At 47.2% G+C, this 18,992-nt stretch overlaps 1 protein-coding gene across 1 annotated transcript in view; it reads left to right on the top strand.

Moving 5' to 3' along the window:
* The window catches only part of LOC135239000 (netrin receptor UNC5C-like), a 184,074-nt gene that overhangs the window by 145,793 nt on the left and 19,289 nt on the right, over window positions 1-18,992 (top strand). The window contains 3 exon segments of the mRNA XM_064307276.1: window positions 1,084-1,248; window positions 14,323-14,514; window positions 17,369-17,716. Of these exon segments, the coding sequence (XP_064163346.1) occupies window positions 1,084-1,248; window positions 14,323-14,514; window positions 17,369-17,716 (705 nt within the window).

The raw sequence follows: 18,992 nt of genomic DNA, 5'->3' as shown, positions 1-18,992 counted from the left end.
AATGTAAACCACAAAATAAATGGGATGCAGGCTAAATAAATGAAGTCATCATATTAGTTACTGTATGTGACGAATGAGCTGACTAGTGAGTGAGCAGATTATATGTTACTATATATTATGGAGCGAGCAGATTATATGTTACTATATATGATGTTTAAACTGCCGATAAACTGTTCGGTGATGCTATAACATACGGAAATTGTTGAGTGGGTTTTCTGATGGAGGGTGGCATTTGTGGACGTGTCCTAACATTAGTCTGAAAGCAGGGATGTCGCTGACAGTAATTTTGGGGTAAGGCCAATTATTCTTCCTTTTTTCCAGAAGAACAGTCTGGCTTTAACAAAAGATTGAGCTTTTTTGTTCATTTTTAATGCTGATGCAATTTTGAAGACGGGCAATTATGTTTTAAATCTGTTCCCGGCTCGACCAATCCCGGAGGTGAGATGATTGCGTGTGATTGTGAGGACAGATAGTTTCCTTAATTAGCGGGTTACTCCCATGTCTAATCTGCAGGCATCGCTGACTAATGTAATAATAACTGTTCGGTTAGGCAGCTAGAAATTTTACAAGATAGCAATTGTCTAGTGTCTGTTTGTTTGTTAGTCCGTAAGTGCAAAGTTTATAGATAAAGCTGTATGTGGTATTGCGTCAATTGTCAGCACACCAAATTTATTTGTCTAGTTCAGCCTTGTGATTTTAATGAAATAATGAAATAAATCCCCGCAAAAATGCACTATAATCTTATAAATAAGCCTCATTCACTGCTTTCTGACGTAGCATGTAGTCTTCCCTGAGGGGCAAGATAACAGAAGTTGCGTTTACGCGTACCTTCTTCCTGTTACAGAGGACAGTCTGTGGACTGAGTGGAGTAACGGTCTACCTGTGGGACCGAGTGCACTGATTGGAGAGAGTTAGGCTCACTCTGATTGGTCGTTTACACGTACCTTCTTCCTGTTACAGCGGACGGTCTGTGGACTGAGTGGAGGAAGTGGTCTACCTGTGGGACCGAGTGCACTCATTGGAGAGGGTTAGGCTCACTCTGATTGGTCGTTTATGTGTACCTGCCTTTTTTGTCTGTTACAGTGGACGGTCTGTGGACTGAGTGGAGTAAGTGGTCTACCTGTGGGACCGAGTGCACTCATTGGAGGAGGAGAGAGTGCGCCGCCCCCGCACCCAAAAACGGGGGGAGGGACTGTGACGGCATGGTGCTGCAGTCTCAGAACTGCACGGACGGGCTGTGCATGCAGAGTGAGTATCGGCCTCCCTGCCTCCTCCTCCTCCTCCTCTTCCTCTTCAATAATGCAGCCGTGCCGTCTGTCTCCATCTCTAAGCACCCTGCACCTCTGATCAGAAACCCTCACGTATGCACACACACAAACACACACAAACACACACACACACACACTTATACAGTCACACACAAACACACGCACGCTTATACAGACACGCAGTCACGCAAACACACACACACACACACACACACACACACACGGCATGTATGGGGGTGTGCAAGTATTTTAAGAGCCTGATGTATGAATGGACTCCTGTATGTGTGTGTGTTTGTGTGTGTGTGCACATTGTGGGAAAGATGATAGCTTATCACCCAGAGTGTATTACTTTGTTTAAGGTATGCTATGCAGGATTATTTTTAGCCTGTGTTTATAATCAAAGATGTCGTCCTCCATCTTTAACCCCGCCCACTCCCCCCGAGTGCCTGACCCGAGTCACAGACACTCAGATTCATTCGAAACTGCCGGTGAATTTCCCCCATCAACTGCTCAGGACGGGACATCAGGCAACATCGGCTGCAGATAATTTGACAATTAGACGGCCGGACATTCCGGTGAAAAACCCGGCGTGCGGCAGCCCTGGCTGGGTACCTAGAGGTCACGTGACAGGTCCAACCGAAAACAGGCCAGCTCTGCATCAGCTGTTCATCCCCTTGGCGAGCCTCGGCGGACGCCACCGAGGAAAAGCCATTCCAGAGTCAACTCTTGTTCTCGAACGAGACCTGTCAGCTCGTCTTTTTGCTTTGCTGTATCTGGGCCATTACAGTGGCTAGCTAGCTTTAGCAATGAACACTCTGTATGAAATCTGATCCCAAACCACAGGCTCTGTAGCCACACCACCCCCCCGCCACTCCCCATGCAGAAACTAGTGCCACGCCCAGAAACGTCCCGAACATATTTTAGAATAACAAGTACAGGTAAAGGTACACAAATTCAGTGAAACTGTGTAAAGACAGAAATTGCCAGTGCATCATATGCATGGTTAGCGTGGTTATTTTATTATTTTTTCGAGATAAAAATCCTGCATAGTATCCCTTTAAATGGAAATGAAATGTGTCAGAAAAGAAAACAATGTGCAGTTATGCCTTTCCACAAGATATAAATATCGCATTCAGAGCACCGACTTTTAAAACTCCACACCACAATGTGAACTACTGTAGGCAATTACTCAAGTCATGGCCTCTGCATCCAGGAACTATATATAAAATATGATGAATGTTCATAATACGTTTTCACAGTGTATAATTGCCATGCTCTGGTACAGTGATTAGTGATTTTTTTTTAGTTCACATTTAAAGAGCACATGATTCAAATGAGAGGGAACAAAAAACAAAAAGAAAGAAAAATAACTGGCAAAGTAAAGTTGGAGAAAGACTTGCCTGCTGTTTTTCTTCACTTGCCAATTATATGTGTTGACAAGCAATTATATGTGTTGCTGCTCCACTGTTGCTCTGTGAGTTTTATTTTTTATTCTGAAAATATTAAAAGAGGAAAAAGGAGAAAGCCTCTTTATTCTCTGTAAGTCCATCAGTGCTCACTTCTACAATCTCGAGTTCTCCTCTGAAAAAACTGCACAAATATCCAGCGGACCTGTGGTCTGACTGTGGATTTTCTGCAGACAGAGAAAGGCTCTTTAGTGGATGCGTATTCCTGTTATGCTGGGGGAGGGAAAAGAGGCGGGGGTGGGGGGGGGTGGGGGTATGGGTTGCAGGGTTCTACAGTTCCACAATCCATTCTGTCTTTCATTTATTATACATGGAGGCCTGCATGGGCTGGAAGAAATCTGAAACATTGGTGGCGAATCCTCTCCCCAAGCTGAATAGAGAGCTCTTCTGAAACAGTGTTGACTGCTTATCTGTTAGCTCCTCTAGACCATTAGCAGAACTTCCTATCTGTTAGCTCCTCTAGACCATTAGCAGGGCTGCTTATCTGTTAGCTCCTCTAGACCATTAGCAGGACTGCCTTTCTGTTAGCTCCTCTAGACCATTAGCAGGGCTGTCTATCTGTTAGCTCCTCTAGACCATTAGCAGGGCTGCCTTTCTGTTAGCTCCTCTAGACCATTAGCAGGACTGCCTATCTGTTAGCTCCTCTAGACCATTAGCAGGACTGCCTTTCTGTTAGCTCCTCTAGACCATTAGCAGGGCTGCCTATCTGTTAGCTCCTCTAGACCATTAGCAGGACTGCCTTTCTGTTAGCTCCTCTAGACCATTAGCAGGACTGCCTATCTGTTAGCTCCTCTAGACCATTAGCAGGACTGCCTTTCTGTTAGCTCCTCTAGACCATTAGCTCCTCTAAACCGCTAGCTCCTCTAGACCATTAGCTCCTCTAAACCGCTAGCTCCTCTAGACCATTAGCTCCTCTAAACCGCTAGCTCCTCTAGACCATTAGCTCCTCTAAACCGCTAGCTCCTCTAGACCATTAGCTCCTCTAAACCGCTAGCTCCTCTAGACCATTAGCTCCTCTAAACCGCTAGCTCCTCTAGACCATTAGCTCCTCTAAACCGCTAGCTCCTCTAGACCATTAGCTCCTCTAAACCGCTAGCTCCTCTAGACCATTAGCTCCTCTAAACCGCTAGCTCCTCTAGACCATTAGAGACCATTAGCAGCAAGTTACTGCTGCTGAGGGAACAGCCTAAACTAATTATTCTGACCACACAGTCGGGCATTATCTGCAAGTACTGTACCATTGGTGCTGTGTGTGTGTGAGTGTGTGTGTGTGCGTATGCATATGCCTGTGCGTGTGCGTGTGTGTGTGTGTGTGAGTGGGCGTGTGCGTGTGTATGCATTTTGATTTGAGAAAAATGTGGTGTAAATAACACAAGCCAGCACAGAGTATTTGACTGTAGATCAAGTTGATCATTTTCAAGCACACATTTGTTGAATTGCCTGCAATATCTCTTTGTCCACCATGCAAGGGGAAATGTTTAGTAAGCTTCAGTTAATGTTAATTCTAGGGGCGACATAGCTCAGGAGGTAAGACCAATTGTCTGGCAGTCGGAGGGTTGCCGGTTCAAACCCCGCCCTGGGCGTGTCGAAGTGTCCTTGAGCAAGACACCTAACCCCTAACCCCTAACTGCTCTGGCGAATGAGAGGCATCAATTGTAAAGCGCTTTGGATAAAAGCGCTATATAAATGCAGTCCATTTACCATTTAATTCCTACATGTTGTAGTTGATGCAAATATTTACCTAGTAATTATATGCATGGTACAGCCCTTACGGTGCAGTATGGCTGGGTTATTTTACCTTGTTCTTTTTGAGAAAACTACAGCATGAGTTTCTTAAAACCTCCTGTAACATAGTCACAACTGTGGTTAAAAGGTTACACTAGTCAAAATATTACATTTTATGTGTTATATGTGTATTCCAAGCAGCATACAGTAAGCCTGTTCAGCAAGCTTGTAGTTCTTTTGAAAAACAAAATCCACTTTTTTTCCATGAATAGCTCAGTAATCACTTAAGATAGCAGTAATCGTGTAGATTAACTCAAAAGCGCGCATCATTTTGAAAGTTTTGTTTAGAAACGGCTTACCCTCACAGAACATGCAAGCATGCTGGAAGGATTTATGTGTACCATCTGTTTGGTTTTGGTTCATTTTAGTTGTTCTATGTTTGCACTCAAACAGCACAATCTTAAAACCGCCGAAATCTGTCGCTGTCTTGGTGACTCATATCAAGGATATTACAATAACGGCAGTGATGACAGAATCTACTTAGACTAGCAGTAGCTGTGAGGACAGGTTTAGACTCGGAGAATGCTCCGTAAGTGTTGTTAAGCTGTAGCAAGCAGAGCGGTTCTTGGCTGTGGCCCTGTGGGTGCACACAGAGTCTTGAATCACACAACTTTAAGTGGCACGAAACCACAAAGCCAATGTGTTTTCCAGCTGTTCCTCACCTTGGAATGAATCTTGCTAGCATCCAAAATGACTGACCCTGGGGAGACAACTGCTCCTTTTCACTTTTAAGTCTTTTTTTTTGCTCTGATGTCAGAGTTATTGCTTTACTTTTCCCTTCTCCAGTGGATTGAGACCCAGTGATTGCAGACTGTCTGAAGAAAGTCTGTGATTTTACAATTTCATTGTGAACCCAGAGTGCATGAACACAGAGGTGTCCAAATTAATATTTTTTTGAAAAGGGCCAGTGTGGGTATAGATATTTGATTTAGCCCAACACTAAGACACCGAATTTGACTTGTCATGGTCTTGATTGAAGACCATCGTTAGTTCATTAGTTGAATTAGGTGTCATAGTGCTGGGGTAAAGCAACAAAAAAAAAACTTGCACCTACACAGGGTCTTTTGAGATAAGATTGGACACCCCCAAAATAGGTAATATAATGGCAAAACACCAAACTACAGACTCTTAGGACTGAACAATATTCCTTTGGAATTGCTGTACAATCAGATTTTAAAAAAATATTCTTGTAAAGGAGGTCAAATATTGCTGATCTGAATCTCTCAAGGAACTGACCCAGAATGTATGTAAGAAACAAGGACATGCTGGTGATTCATTTATTTGAATTTATTTTTGGATCTTGTCGTTAATGATTCAGAATTTTTAGGCTGATATACAAATAAGCAGATATCATGAAGATAGGCTCTACAGGATAAACTATTTGTATTAAAAAAGAAAATGAATGTTCAATGTACCATGTTCATAGTTCAATGACATACCGTCAACAGAGATTCGTTTGAGAAATGGAAAAACCGGTTTTGCCACCTCAAAAATGATTTGTATTGAAAAATGATTGAAGTATTTTAATTAAAATATTTTTTTAATGAAACAATGCTGCAGATACTACGAAAAAACACAGGAGTATGCTGATGAATTTGACACCGACGCTGTAAAAAAATTGAAGCTTTTGCTCTCTGTGAGAAATCCATAGCAGGAACATTAGCTCTCCATTAGATTGATGAATAGTTTACCACAAATATAAAACCACATAATGATGCCGTATAGATTTAGGTTCATTTCCCTGATTGATTATCTGTGACTAAACGGGGAGAAGACAGTCGTTTTCACTCTAACGGCTGCTCCGCGCGCATTCGGGAGAAATGCGTGTTCTCTAAAAGCTCATATTATTGCAGATATGATTACGAGTGTGACGTGTGCGCCATTAAACTTTCCAAGAAGAGGATTTTAGGGCGCCCTGCTGAGGTAGCGTGTGCATTATATTTAGCATAGACTGTTCAGCTATTGTTCCCGTATTCGGTTGTTTATTGTGCTCTCTCAGTCTAAATCAGAGAGGCTGCTCATGTTGTTGCTCATTTGCTTAAACAAACATGTCATATCGGGCAAATGACGATGTCACTGCAACTGGTTTAGTCGGCATTTGGGCCTCCGTGCTTCACCTCAGCAATTGTGCGGATGTTTGTTTGCTATTTCTTTGTTTTCCTTAATAGGATATGCACAAATGTTGGTTTAATGTGGATTTTTGCTTTAAAACCGATTGCCGCGTTTTGTGTAAACCCCATTACTGCAGCCAAACAGCCCATTTGTCCAAATCAGAAAGCAACTTAACACAAGAAGCAAACCATTCGGGAAAAATAAACGCATTTTATTCTTAAGTGCTCTTTTTTTTTGTTGGTACGCATTCAATTCAAAGGTACAAGCTAAGCTGTGATATTCTTGATGAACGACTGCCCGCAATCAACAATGGCAACATTCGTTTGGCATTTTTCTGGGAAAATAAGATGTTTTTTTTTTGCTTCTAGCTGTCGACACAAAGTTTTTCTGCGAGCCGGATGCTGAAAATGGTCTGACCCGAGATGGCTTCTGCGTCTGTGCGCCCGTGGTTCTCTCCATTCTGTGTGATGTCTTTGTTTAAGCGCGCGCTGGTGACTCTGCTCTCAGACGGATGACATCTTTCTTGACGTATTGATCTCGGGAAGGGGACCAGACAGGCATCAGCGCAGTACAAGGCCAGAGAAGAGCCTGCTCATGTAACAATTTATTGTGTAGTTCCTCTATCCGAGTTCATGGGAACACCGACATACTTTTGTCCTCTAACATCCATTTGATACTGATTCTTTATTTGTAGTTATATTATTATTATTTTAAGTATCATAAAACAAGTTTCCTCCCTGTTAAGTTGGATGATGTCACGCGTACAGGTGTACAGTAAGGCATAGCTGATGTGTGTTGGGCGGAGCGTTTGATATTGTCTCCCCTGAGATGAATTGCTTGGTTGTTTAACCTGCGGACCTTGCGTGTTGCATATTCATAGTTCCTTTAAGCACCGTTTCGCGATGCAGAGGGGTCAGCTCGCATGAGCGCGGCTAAATAATAAATAATGTCGCAGCGTTTCTTCCCGCCTCCTCCTCCGCTCCATTTCACACTTAATTAAATGTGCGCAAACCCGCCATCTATCAAATACGGTTTTTTTTTGCTGCCCATCTATTAATCCGCTGGTTTGTCGCACTGTACCGAATAATATAGTATATTGGCTTGTGTTTAACGTGCTTCCCCCCCCCCCCCCCCCCATTCTGGGCCTCTCTGTTCTGGAGCGCGTCTTTTGTGGTTTAAGGACATTTTGCGAGTCTTAAACCCTTTGAAGAGTAGGTTTTTTGGAATGTTTTCATTTTTCCGAACTATCAGTGTTCTAGTCACTAGTCAGTGTTCTAGAACTCCACTGCTTTCAGTTTAGACGTGGCGACTGTTACATCACCATTATAATGTTCGGTTAAGATCACATATTTGTGGTTCCACACCTTAAAGGGCTAATAAATTGTGCTCTTTCAGGGCTTACTCTGTGATCATTCTCTGCCCTACTCCCACACACAGTCACGTCCGAAAAGGCCGGTCCACGGTTTGGTGCTTATTTGGACTTTGGCGTGGTCTCTTGTTTTTGATTGTTCCTGTGGACCGAGTCTGCAGCTCTCTCGCAGAATGAGAAGTGACCTTTTGGGCCTTCATCGCAGACGGGATCCCACAGTAATGTCAGAGGGGGCTTATCATCACTACCTTTTCAATACTGGGCACCGGTGTGTTCACAGCAGCCGGCCCCCCATACCACCCCCCCGAATACATCTACTCATGGATTCCTGCCAAATGCCAGACGATAGGCACTTGGAGCTAGGCCCCGTTCGTCAGACGGAAATCTAATTTGCTCAGTCATTCGTCGTAACAAATTGAAAATATCAGCTGATAGACCCTCTCTCTGCCTGCCGCACTGGTAATGCGCCGCAGTTCAGCGTTAATGCGGGTCGAGGCGGGGGAGAGGGATGTGCAGCGCTGATAAACACTTTTATAACCGTCATCCGTCCTGCCATCGCCGCCCTGTTTCATTTGTGTGTGTGTGCGTGTGTCTGCATGTGTCTGTGTGTGTGTCTGTGCGTGTGTGTGAGTGTGTGTGTGCGTGTGTGTGTCTGTGTGCGTGTGTGTGTGTGCGTGTGTGTCTGTGCATTTGTGTGTGTGTGCATCTGTGTGTGTGTGTGTGTGTGTGTGTGCGTGCGTGTGTGTGTCTGTGTGCGTGTGTGTGAGTGTGTGTGTGTGCGTGTGTGTCTGTGCATTTGTGTGTGTGTGTGTGTGCGTGCGTGTGTGTGTCTGTGTGTGTGTGCGTGTGTGTCTGTGCATTTGTGTATGTGGCGTGTGTATGTGTCTGCGTGTCTGTATGTGTGTGTCTGTGTCTGTGTCTGTGTGCGTGTGTGTGTCTGTGCATGTGTGTGAGTGTGTGTGTCTGTGTGCGTGTGTGTCTGTGTATGTGTGCGTGTCTGTGTGTCTGTGTGCGTGTGTGTGTGTCTGTGTATGTGTCTGTGTGTCTGTGTATGTGTGCGTGTGTATGTGTCTGTGTGCGTGTGTGTGTCTGTGTGCGTGCGCGTGTGTGTGTGCGTGCGCGTGTGTGTGCGTGTGTGTGTGTGCGTATGTGTGTGTGTGCGTGTGCGTGTGTGTGTGTGTGTGTGCATGTGTGTGTGTGTGTGTGTGTGTGTGTGTGTGTGTATCTGTACCTGTGTATGTGTCTGTGTGCGTGCGTGCGTGCGTGCGTGTGTGTGTGTGTGTGTGTGTGTGTGTGTGTGTGTGTGTGTGTGTGTGTGTGTGTGTGTGTGAGTTTTATTTGGTTTTAATTTCTCCCTCCCCTCTCTTCCCCAAGGTTCTGTGTATCAGATGTCTACTGAGCCTAAACCCCCGAGTGGTTTTGGATTTCCATGTGAGTTCTCATCATTTTATTTTGGTTCTTTTTTTCTCGTTTATTGTCTGTCTCTGTCTCCGCTTTTTCTTTTTTCCCCACCGCTAATTGTTTCCTTTCTGAACTCTGTGTTCTCTTCTCTGAGTCTGAGCGTGTCTGGTGCCGTCTCCTCACCCGGCCCCTCAGCACGCTGCTCCCCTCTCCTCTCTAACACTTCTCCTCTGTGGGTTTCTGAGCGGGGGGGGGGTCCGCCATGTTGGAATCATGGCGCCATTCTTTCTTGCTTCTGCTCTCTGACAGGCGGGAGTGTCTCACTGGAGCATTGCTGAGATTCTTGTCAAGCCCGTTAATTTTACGGTTAAAGTTTGTAACATAGCAAAAAGTATGAAACAGCTAAAATGCATACAGTTATTTACAGGAAAACACTGTAATACATTTAACGTGTGTTAGATATGCAGCTTGCTACCGTATGCTCAACATATTTTTATTGGCTGGGAGGAGGTGAAACAAAGGTGTGACCGTCGACAGCTACCTTCAAGAGCTACGATGAGCCGATTGCTTGGTGAGGCTTGTCCCGAAATCAACCCCTGAAGTATCAGGCCATGTAGGTACAAAGTCAGCGCACTCTCCTCTCATTGGCTCGATCGGCAAGTCTGGGCCAATCACAGACGAGCGTGTGTGAGTGATGGGTGATGCTTCGCTGCTTTGGCTCGTTGGACTCAGACTGCCGAGCGGACGCAGGACTGCAGGACTCCATAGGTAGAGACTGAGAGTTGAAGGTTCCTCTGGCGTGTTCCTCCCAAATCACTGGGGGTGATTGGCGGATAATCAAACCCAGCCCCCCAGTCGTCGTCCCCCCACCCCCCCACCCCCACCCCCGCTCTGCATAAAGCCCAGGTTGCCTAATTAGGCCACAGGCTCATCAGTGAGATCAGACGCTCGCCTAATCACGACCAGGTCTCCTGTTCATCACAGGAGCACTGCTTTTATACACACCGGACCTTCCACTCTTTCTTAAACCTTAGAGGAAGGAGGTGTGGATCAGGCAGGACAACCTGACCGTGTGTCAAACAGGCCTTTCATTATTATTTGTGTTATTTGACACAGCACTGAGACGAATGGTTCAGTGGAAATGACAGAAGATAATGCTGGTTTGTCGCACTTCAGATGTCTGTGCTGGCAAAAAAATAAATAAAACTGGGCTGGTCTTGGGTGAACAGGAAGGACAGGTAGGTGGAGTGCGCGGGTCAGGCGTCAACTGCTCTGGGTCAGGGGTCAGTCTGCTGGAAATTGATTCCTGAACCAAGGTGACTGACTCCTCAAAATGTGTCTCGACTGAGGGTTATGTGAAGACAACCCCTCACCCCTCCCATCCCCGCAATCCCCCCCCACCCCCACCCCACCCCCCCCCTTAGTCATGGGGTGAGACCTGTTTTCCTCAAGACTTATCTTGCGACCAGGTAACAGGGAGAGTCTGCTGCTGCCAATCGTCTCATAATGACCCTCTAATTACATTACCATGCCGATGTGCTTGTGAATGGAGAGTGAGAGCGCGCCTACGGTAAATACTGCCCTCCTGTGGCGGACGAATGCATTTCATCTTCAGACCTGCACCATCATAGAGCTCTGAGATAGAGCATGTAGGACTCTGGTACTGGGAGTCAGCTGCTAGATTTAAAGAGTTAAGCTCTTTTTGGAGGTAATTGAGGGTCTACTTGGGGGGTCTTTTTTTGTTTTAAGAGGATGCACGTGTTTTCAGGAAAAGAAAAGCCCTTTATTACAGATTTAATGACTTGCTGAACTTTTTGTGGTGAGTTAATTGTGGATTCCTTAAGAGGATTGAACTGTCTTTGGGAGTAGAACAGGTGGATTGCCTGTGAAATGTGCCTGTCCCCTGTTCAGTGGTTTGATGGTAAGATGTAAGAGGTTATTGAGAATAAAATATGGATTCTCCTTCACTTCCCACTGGAGGACACTTCAAGTGGCCGTCGCTTTTGTGATGTACTGTTCTTAAATGCTTACACCATCTGAATGAGTGTGACTAGTTTCTGATAGAAATCGAAATTTGATTATTTACTGAGTGGAAATTTTACTTGAAAACCATGTAAGTATAGAGATTTATTTCAGTTATTATTTCGTTAAACAAACAGCCACAAATGACGCTGTGTTTTTACGCTTCGATAATGCTAATTAAAGCTTGTCCGACATACTCCCAGTGTTTCAGAACTACGGACAGCGAAGTATGGAGATTGACTGAGGCGTTGAAAGCATCATGGAGGCTCAAAGGGTGGCCAGTTTGTGCGGTTCAGTATAATTCAATCAATCAAACTGTATTTATGTAGCGCATTTCACAAACAGTTGTCACAATACGCTTCACAGACAACCCTGGCCTAAACCCCCACAGGAGCAAGCCTAAGGCAACAGTGGCAAGGGAAAAACTCTCTGTGGCAGATGGGAAGAAACCTCGGAAGAAGCCAGACTCAAGGGGGGAACCCATCCTCCTCTGGTCAGCTCAGGGTGTAGATTGGTGACCAATATGGTCAGTCAGTCAGTCAATGTTTATGTTGATCGAATTGGTGTTAGCTAAATGACACAGTCCTGAGGTGGCGGCCTAGGTGATGGGAGGGGCCGGGTGGCGGTGGTGGGGAGCAGCAGGTGGTGACAAAAGGGGGGCTGGACCGGGGGTGGGGGGTCCAGACCACAGCATTCTCAAAACTTGGGGCAAAAGCCCCCCCCCTCCTTTTTTTTTCATAACAATTAATTCTTTACAGTTTAGTAAATATGGACCGGTGATTTATTCCATGCAAGGAAGGTTCTTCCTATATTCCAGCCCCTGGCAAGTGATTAGTAAATTTAGTCCACTGCTCTCTCTCCAGTGCAGACATCTGCGTCCAGCGCCTCTCGTTTGCAGAAATGGGTTCCATTCTTTTTCATAATTATAGGACCGGTCCCAGTGACCACATCTTCCCCCGTGTTCTCCTGCGCCCGGCCCGTCGGTCCGGTCCCCTCATTGTTAAGATGTCAGTGCGCTGGCAGGGAAAGGGGGATTAATTGCAGTCATTACCATCAAATCTCTGACAGCTTCCAGTTCTCCGGAACGTTCCGAGCCAGGCTGTAATGAAGGCCTGTCGGAGCCTCTCCGCCACGAGCGGCAGGCCTCACGGAATGTGCTGATGGAGCCGGAAAAACAACGAAGAGAGACATCTAATGTGATCTGTGAAGCGAGAGGGAGAAAGGGAGAGAGGGAGAGAGGGAGAAAGAGAGAGAGTGAGAGATAGAGCGCATGAGAGAGAGAGCATGCATGTGAGAGAAGGAGAAAGAGAAATAGAAAGAGTGCGTGAGAGAGTTAAGGAGAGAGAGGGACAGAGAGAGAGAGCGAGCGATCGACAGAGGGAGACAGAGAAAGCATGTGAGAGAGAGGGAGAGAGAGTGAAAGACAGAGACAGAAAGAATGAGACAGACAGAGAGAGAGCGAGAGATAGAGAGGAGGGGAGAGCGAGAAGGGAGGGTGGGGCAAAGTGTCCACGGTGTGGACGTGTTTGTAAATGTTGGCAGCAGTTTTGTTGAAAGCCTGACACACCGTTAAGCAGCTGAATTCTCCAGTCGGTGAACATGGCTTTTTAATGGCATTAATGTTTTTCTGCATCGCCATTTGGGGCAGCCTGTTTTTCTCGTTCGTCATTAAGGTGATTCATAAAGCAGGTGTGATGATTAGGAATATGACCTGTTTTAGGCAGGTGAAGACATTACAGGCATATCATAAATCACTGAGACATTTTATCATTTGTTGCGGCTTAAATGGAATCATGGGAAACAAACAGCAGGCTTATTAGATTGTTTAAATCATTTTTAAGTTGTTATTAAGTTATAAATAGTTTACATCGCTGATGATGCTTTGCGATGGACTGGCGACCTGAACACACGTTGGACCACTTGCTGATATGAGATCAACAACCGGTACAGCCTGGTTTAAAAAGAACTGCATTAAAAGGAAAGAGAAAAAAAACAAGAGCAAAGTCAAATGCTGTAGCGAGAATACTTGTCTTCCACTACCCTGCTCCTGAAAACAATCTTTAAACACTGCCCAACAGAATCTCTTCAGCCTGTTCACTAATCACTTAATTAAGATCGGTCGGTGCTGAAGGATGTCTTCCTGGGTGTATCAAAGCTCCCTCCATCCTGCTTGGCTGCCCGCGCCCGATCAGCAGATTTCAGTTCTGCAGGAGATTGGCCACGCGTTAGCGCTTCTGCTGTTAGCGACAGTTATGTGTTCTCCAGTGATGTCTTTTAGAGGTGTGACTCGGGATTCACTTGTTGATTTTTTTATTATTATTCATTTTTTTATTTTATGTGTGTACTGGGACAGGGACAATGCTCACAGATCAATATTTCAGCAGAGGTGTCCGTGTAAGAGAGGTGAATATAATATTGCAATATTTAACTAGGAAGCTGCTTTTTTATCTGCAGTCCCCAACCAGGTGTAAAAACAACCAAAAGCAAAACCACACATTACACAAACTGTGACATCACAACAGCAGACAAGAACACAGCCGTTTGAAGCAGACCAAAGTGCATCTGATGTCACATATGCTGTACACATATATTATATCATATGAAATTACATGTAATAGTAGCACAGACCATTCACGTATAATCACATCATAGAACAGACCAGAACAGACCACCAGGTATAGCAGCAGAAACACTAACAGATACCATACAATGGTGGTTTCAGTCAGGTTGATACTGACCTGGCCTTGACCTTACACAGACCATCACATAAAATCTCATCACAGTACAGACCACCAGGTATAGCCGCATAAATGCTAGCACTGCAGACCACCAGATGCAATGGTGGTTTCAGGTGGCCTGATACTGACCTGATTCCCCCCCCCCCCCCCACCCCCCACAGCCGCGCCCAGCTCGGACGACGTGGCGCTGTACGTGGGCGTCGTCATCGCTGTCATCATGTGCCTGCTCATCTCCGTCATCGTGGCTCTCTTCGTCTACCGCAAGAACCACCGCCGCTTCGACTCTGACATCATCGACTCCTCCGCCCTCAACGGCGGGTTCCAGCCTGTGAACATCAAGACCGCTCGGACAGGTGAGTCACAGACAGGTGAGTCAGGTGAATCATGGACAGGTGAGTCAGAGACAGGTGAGTCAGGGACAGGTGAGTCAGAGACAGTTGAATCAGAGACAGGTGAGTCAGGGGTCAGACACACACAGTGGATGTGTGAAAGACATAGCTGTCTGTGTCTGTGTGTGACATAAAGGTCAGGAACCACAGGGAAGCCAGCTTTGAAATAGGACTTGAAACCTGATACCTGGTTCATTGTAATTCTGATATTCGCGGCTACCTTTCTATTACAGTGTCTCAGGAAGTTTAATTTAGGGAGCTGCGCAGGAACTGCTTCAGCTGTAGACTTTTTGTCAGCGGGGTTTCATTAAGTCCTGTATCTCGTGGTCAGCAGTAGTGCAATTAATCATTCTCTCAATGCGAAATATTGATTTTTTTTTTTTTTAATGCAGCAGTTTTGAAACCTTATAAATTAACACTAATGGAACGGCTCTTTCTTTGTCGAGGCTGCCCTCTTCCTCCTCTTCATCTTCACTCCGAGAGCCAAAGACCATTCGTGCTCTTTCATGGCTCTCATTTTCTGGCGAAGTTTTCCGCGTAATGAGGTCAGAAAGAGAGCCAGCGCAGGTCGTTACGTCGCAGTCGCTGTTTCAGAACCCCATTATCTGCGCGTGTGGAGCGAGCGCATACTGAGCAGTCCTGGTGTCGAGCAGGTCCACTCTGATTACTTTGGCACCGAAGTGTGAGATCTTAAAAAGGACCTGTGTCTCTGAACTCTAAACTCACCTGTTCCCTGCCAGTGCTGAAGGTTGCCTTTTCTCTAAACTCGCCTGTTCCCTGCCGGTGCTGAAGGTTGCCTTTTCCCTCTGAGGAGAACTCCGGGATTTGCTTCTGGAATGTTCTGTTGCTTGGAGATAGATTGACAGGCGAACTCCCCGCTGCTCTCCTGCTCAGGAGCACAGATAAGGGGGGGAAATGGGAAAGTTTTCAGGGGCCTTAGGGCCCAAGAGAGGACAGCAATATTGGCAAGGTGAGTGGGTGTGTGGGGGGCTGATTCGGGAGTTTGCTGGTGGGACTGATCGTTTAAAAGACTAAACAACATAAAAGCACCTGAGTCACCTGAGTTCTCTTTCCCGAATACGGGACACAACTCAACAACGTGGGCTTAGGTGGCCAAGCTTTGTTGCTTCGGGGGGGGTGGGTGTTGAAGAAGTTGTTGGCCGTTTCTTGAAGTGCTTGCTATGGTAAATGGTATATGGACTGCATTTATATAGCGCTTTTATTCAAAGCGCTTTACAATTGATGCCTCTCATTCGCCAGAGCAGTTAGGGGTTAGGGGTTAGGTGTCTTGCTCAAGGACACTTCGACACGCCCAGGGCGGGGTTTGAACCGGCAACCCTCCGACTGCCAGACAATCGGTCTTACCTCCTGAGCTATGTCTCCCCATACAGACACCTGTAGAGTGTGAGAGGGAAAAGAGAGAGAGAGCAGGAATGAGAGCAAGAGGGAGAGGGAAACAAAGAGAGAGAGAGGTGGGGGGTGAGGGGGGAGTCGGTCTCAGACTTACCTGCGCGTGGTTTTTGTCTGTGGGTGACGGCAGCCAGACACGGGGTCAGCTGTAAGGAGCAGAGCCCCCTCCCTGGCCCTCCAGCTATTCACGCCGCGCTTGTCTGGCAGAGGCGTGATTGCTTTAGAAATGGAAAAGAGCCGCCAGCCGCTCAGCGCACCGCACGCAGAGAGAAGGTAAATATTAATCACAGCCTGTTTGGCACTCCGCTGGCCTGTACCACTGCTGCTGCTGGCACTGCCCTGCGGATTCTGATTGGACGTGTCGTCCGATACAGCTCGTTTTCCTGTTTCACAAGCTGTCCTAAAAGTGTATTACCCGTACACCTGAAGCAGCTTACACCCCCTGTCTTACACGAACGATCTGTCGATGGTTTATGCGACTTTTTGAAATTTACATGGAAGCGTTCCGGAGGTGCTCTTGTTCAGTGGCTTTCAATTCAGTGCATCTAACAATAAGAAAAGTACTATACCTGGAAATTTGATTACATTGCAAGCAAGTCTGAGTGAAATGTAAGCACGTCTGTGCGAACAAATATTGAAATTATTGTTTTTGCTAATTCAGAATGAAGCCTGCAGTTATCCCTACACAGAGGAATGATGGGTGTTAAATCATCTCTGGCAGAGTGCATGTGGTCCCTGCTGGACTCGTGCGTGCTCTGCTGGAGGTGAATCAAGGCTGAGTGTTTCACGGTGTGGAGTTTAATTTTAGGGGGTGATGGGAGAGACATATTGATGGCGAGCTGTCCCTCCCCTGTCCCTCCCGCTCGTGTGTGAGTCTGCGGCTCCACGCGGGGGGGGGGCCCTCCCCCCTCCAGTCATTTCCTGTCATGTTTCGGCGGGGCGGGAATGTGTCCCCTGAGCGGGCCGGTCCGGTCTGGCTACCGTTTGCCTTCCGCCTCGCGCGTCCGATGTCCCGCGCGTCCACTGTCCCACGCGTCCGATGTCCCGCGCGTCCGATGTCCCCGCGAACGATGTCCCGGCACAGACGGAGATATTCGCCGAGATCGCTTCCCTTATCTGCTCAGCGCCGCTACGGGCGGAAGCCTCAGAGGCCGTCTGTCAGCACGCGCGGTGCGTCCCCCCCCCCACGCGCCCCCCACACGCCTCCGAAGCTGCGTTAAATTGCTAGTGGGACCAGGAGTGGTGGGGCCGGTGTAATAACTCACGAAGCACGCGCTGCTCAGCCGCGAATATCCTGCGTGATAACTCTCCACACAGGAGCTGTCGTAGGGGCCTAAATCACCGGAGAGGTAATGTGGGGCGACGGGCTTCCGTTTAAATAATAAACGGGCCGTTCCCCTCTCCGCAGCCGACCTCCTGGCCACCTCGCCCGACCTGACCTCTGCGGCCGCCCGGTACCGCGGGCCCGTCTACGCCCTGCACGACGTCTCGGACAAGATCCCCATGACCAACTCGCCCCTCCTGGACCCGCTGCCCAACCTGAAGATCAAGGTGTACAACTCCTCGGGCCTGGCCACGCCCCAGGAGGACCCCGGCGACTTCGGCTGCAAGCTCTCGCCCAAGGTCACGCACTCCCTGCTGGACGGCGAGGCCATGAACCTGCGCAGCCAGAGCCTGGCTCGAACCCGCGACCCCTCCTGCACCGCCTTCGGCTCCTTCAACTCCCTGGGGGGGCACCTCATCGTGCCCAACTCAGGTGGGTTTTTTTTTGGAGGGGGCAAGGGTGGGGGAGGGCGGGGGGGCAGTGTTCACATGTCAGGCCAGTGTGTACTTACTCATTGTAGTCAGGAGTTTCTCTGAATGACTCTGGAGCCCCAGAATGACGCTGGGGGGAGGGGGTTGGGGTACGTTTCTCTGAATGAATGACGCTGGGGGGGCGGGAGGGGGCATTTTTGTGAGTGAATGACGCTGGGGGGGGGCATTTCTCTGAATGAATGACGCTAAGCTCTCTAGCGGCTCAGCTCTCTCTGGTTAATGGCGTATGACTCTCCTAATAGATGGTGTGCTGCACACTGCACAAAAGAGCACGTTCACAAAGCCACACACATTAATTCAGCAAGATGTGGAGCAGGTTAGGGAGAGTAACCACGCTGGTCATTAATAATCTGGACATGTTCCTTGATCCGTCCTCTGCATGTTCAGTACACATACACACACATGCACGCCCAGAAACACACACATACATACACACACACAAATACACACACATATGCACATATGCAAACAAATACACACACATACACACACATGCACACCCAGAAACACACACACAAATACACACACACATACAAATACACACACATATGCACACATGCACACACACACACAAATACACACACATATGCACACGCACACACAGCTCTCTGCTCAGACACAGCAAAACAGCAGTCGGGCCATCGCTAGCCTATTTTCCCAGCTTGCTCTGGGCTGGAGGTCGTTAGCGGGGTTTTGGAGTTAGCGGGTAAACCTGTGGGCCACTCTGGCTTTGCTGTGATTGCTATGAACTCCAGCGTGTTTACGCACAGCAGGGCAGACAGTGTGTGACCGAGACACAGATCTGCACAGAACCGATATAATGAACCTCCTGCTCGTCTGCTAGCGGTTCCTACACAAACTCAGGCCTGCAGTCACGCTCGATGCGGTTTGAGCCGTTAGCTACCCGGTCCCCAGCACAGCGAAGGGAACTAATTCGGCACAGAGGGGGCTGCCTCTTTAAATCAGCGTCACAGCCCTGTTCTAACCCGCTGATAAGAGAACAAATTTAACAAACAGACCACTTTGCTTTGTTGAGCTGAGGCCTGAAGGCTTGAAGGCTGTTATTTCTGAGAGCTGTTTCTGGGAGATGCTTAATGCGTTTTTACTTTATTTTACTGACGCTTGGGGTGTGTGAAGGATGTGCCTTAGCCTTCTCAGAATCTTTTTCTTTCTTTTTTCTTTTTTTTTTGCTCATTGACGCAACTGTGGATTATAAA

The sequence above is a fragment of the Anguilla rostrata genome, chromosome 14, assembly GCF_018555375.3.
Source record: "Anguilla rostrata isolate EN2019 chromosome 14, ASM1855537v3, whole genome shotgun sequence".
NCBI classification, from domain to species: Eukaryota; Metazoa; Chordata; class Actinopteri; order Anguilliformes; family Anguillidae; genus Anguilla; species Anguilla rostrata.
The sequence above is the reverse complement of the archived record's forward strand: the minus strand, read 5'-3'. Positions and strand labels throughout refer to the sequence as shown.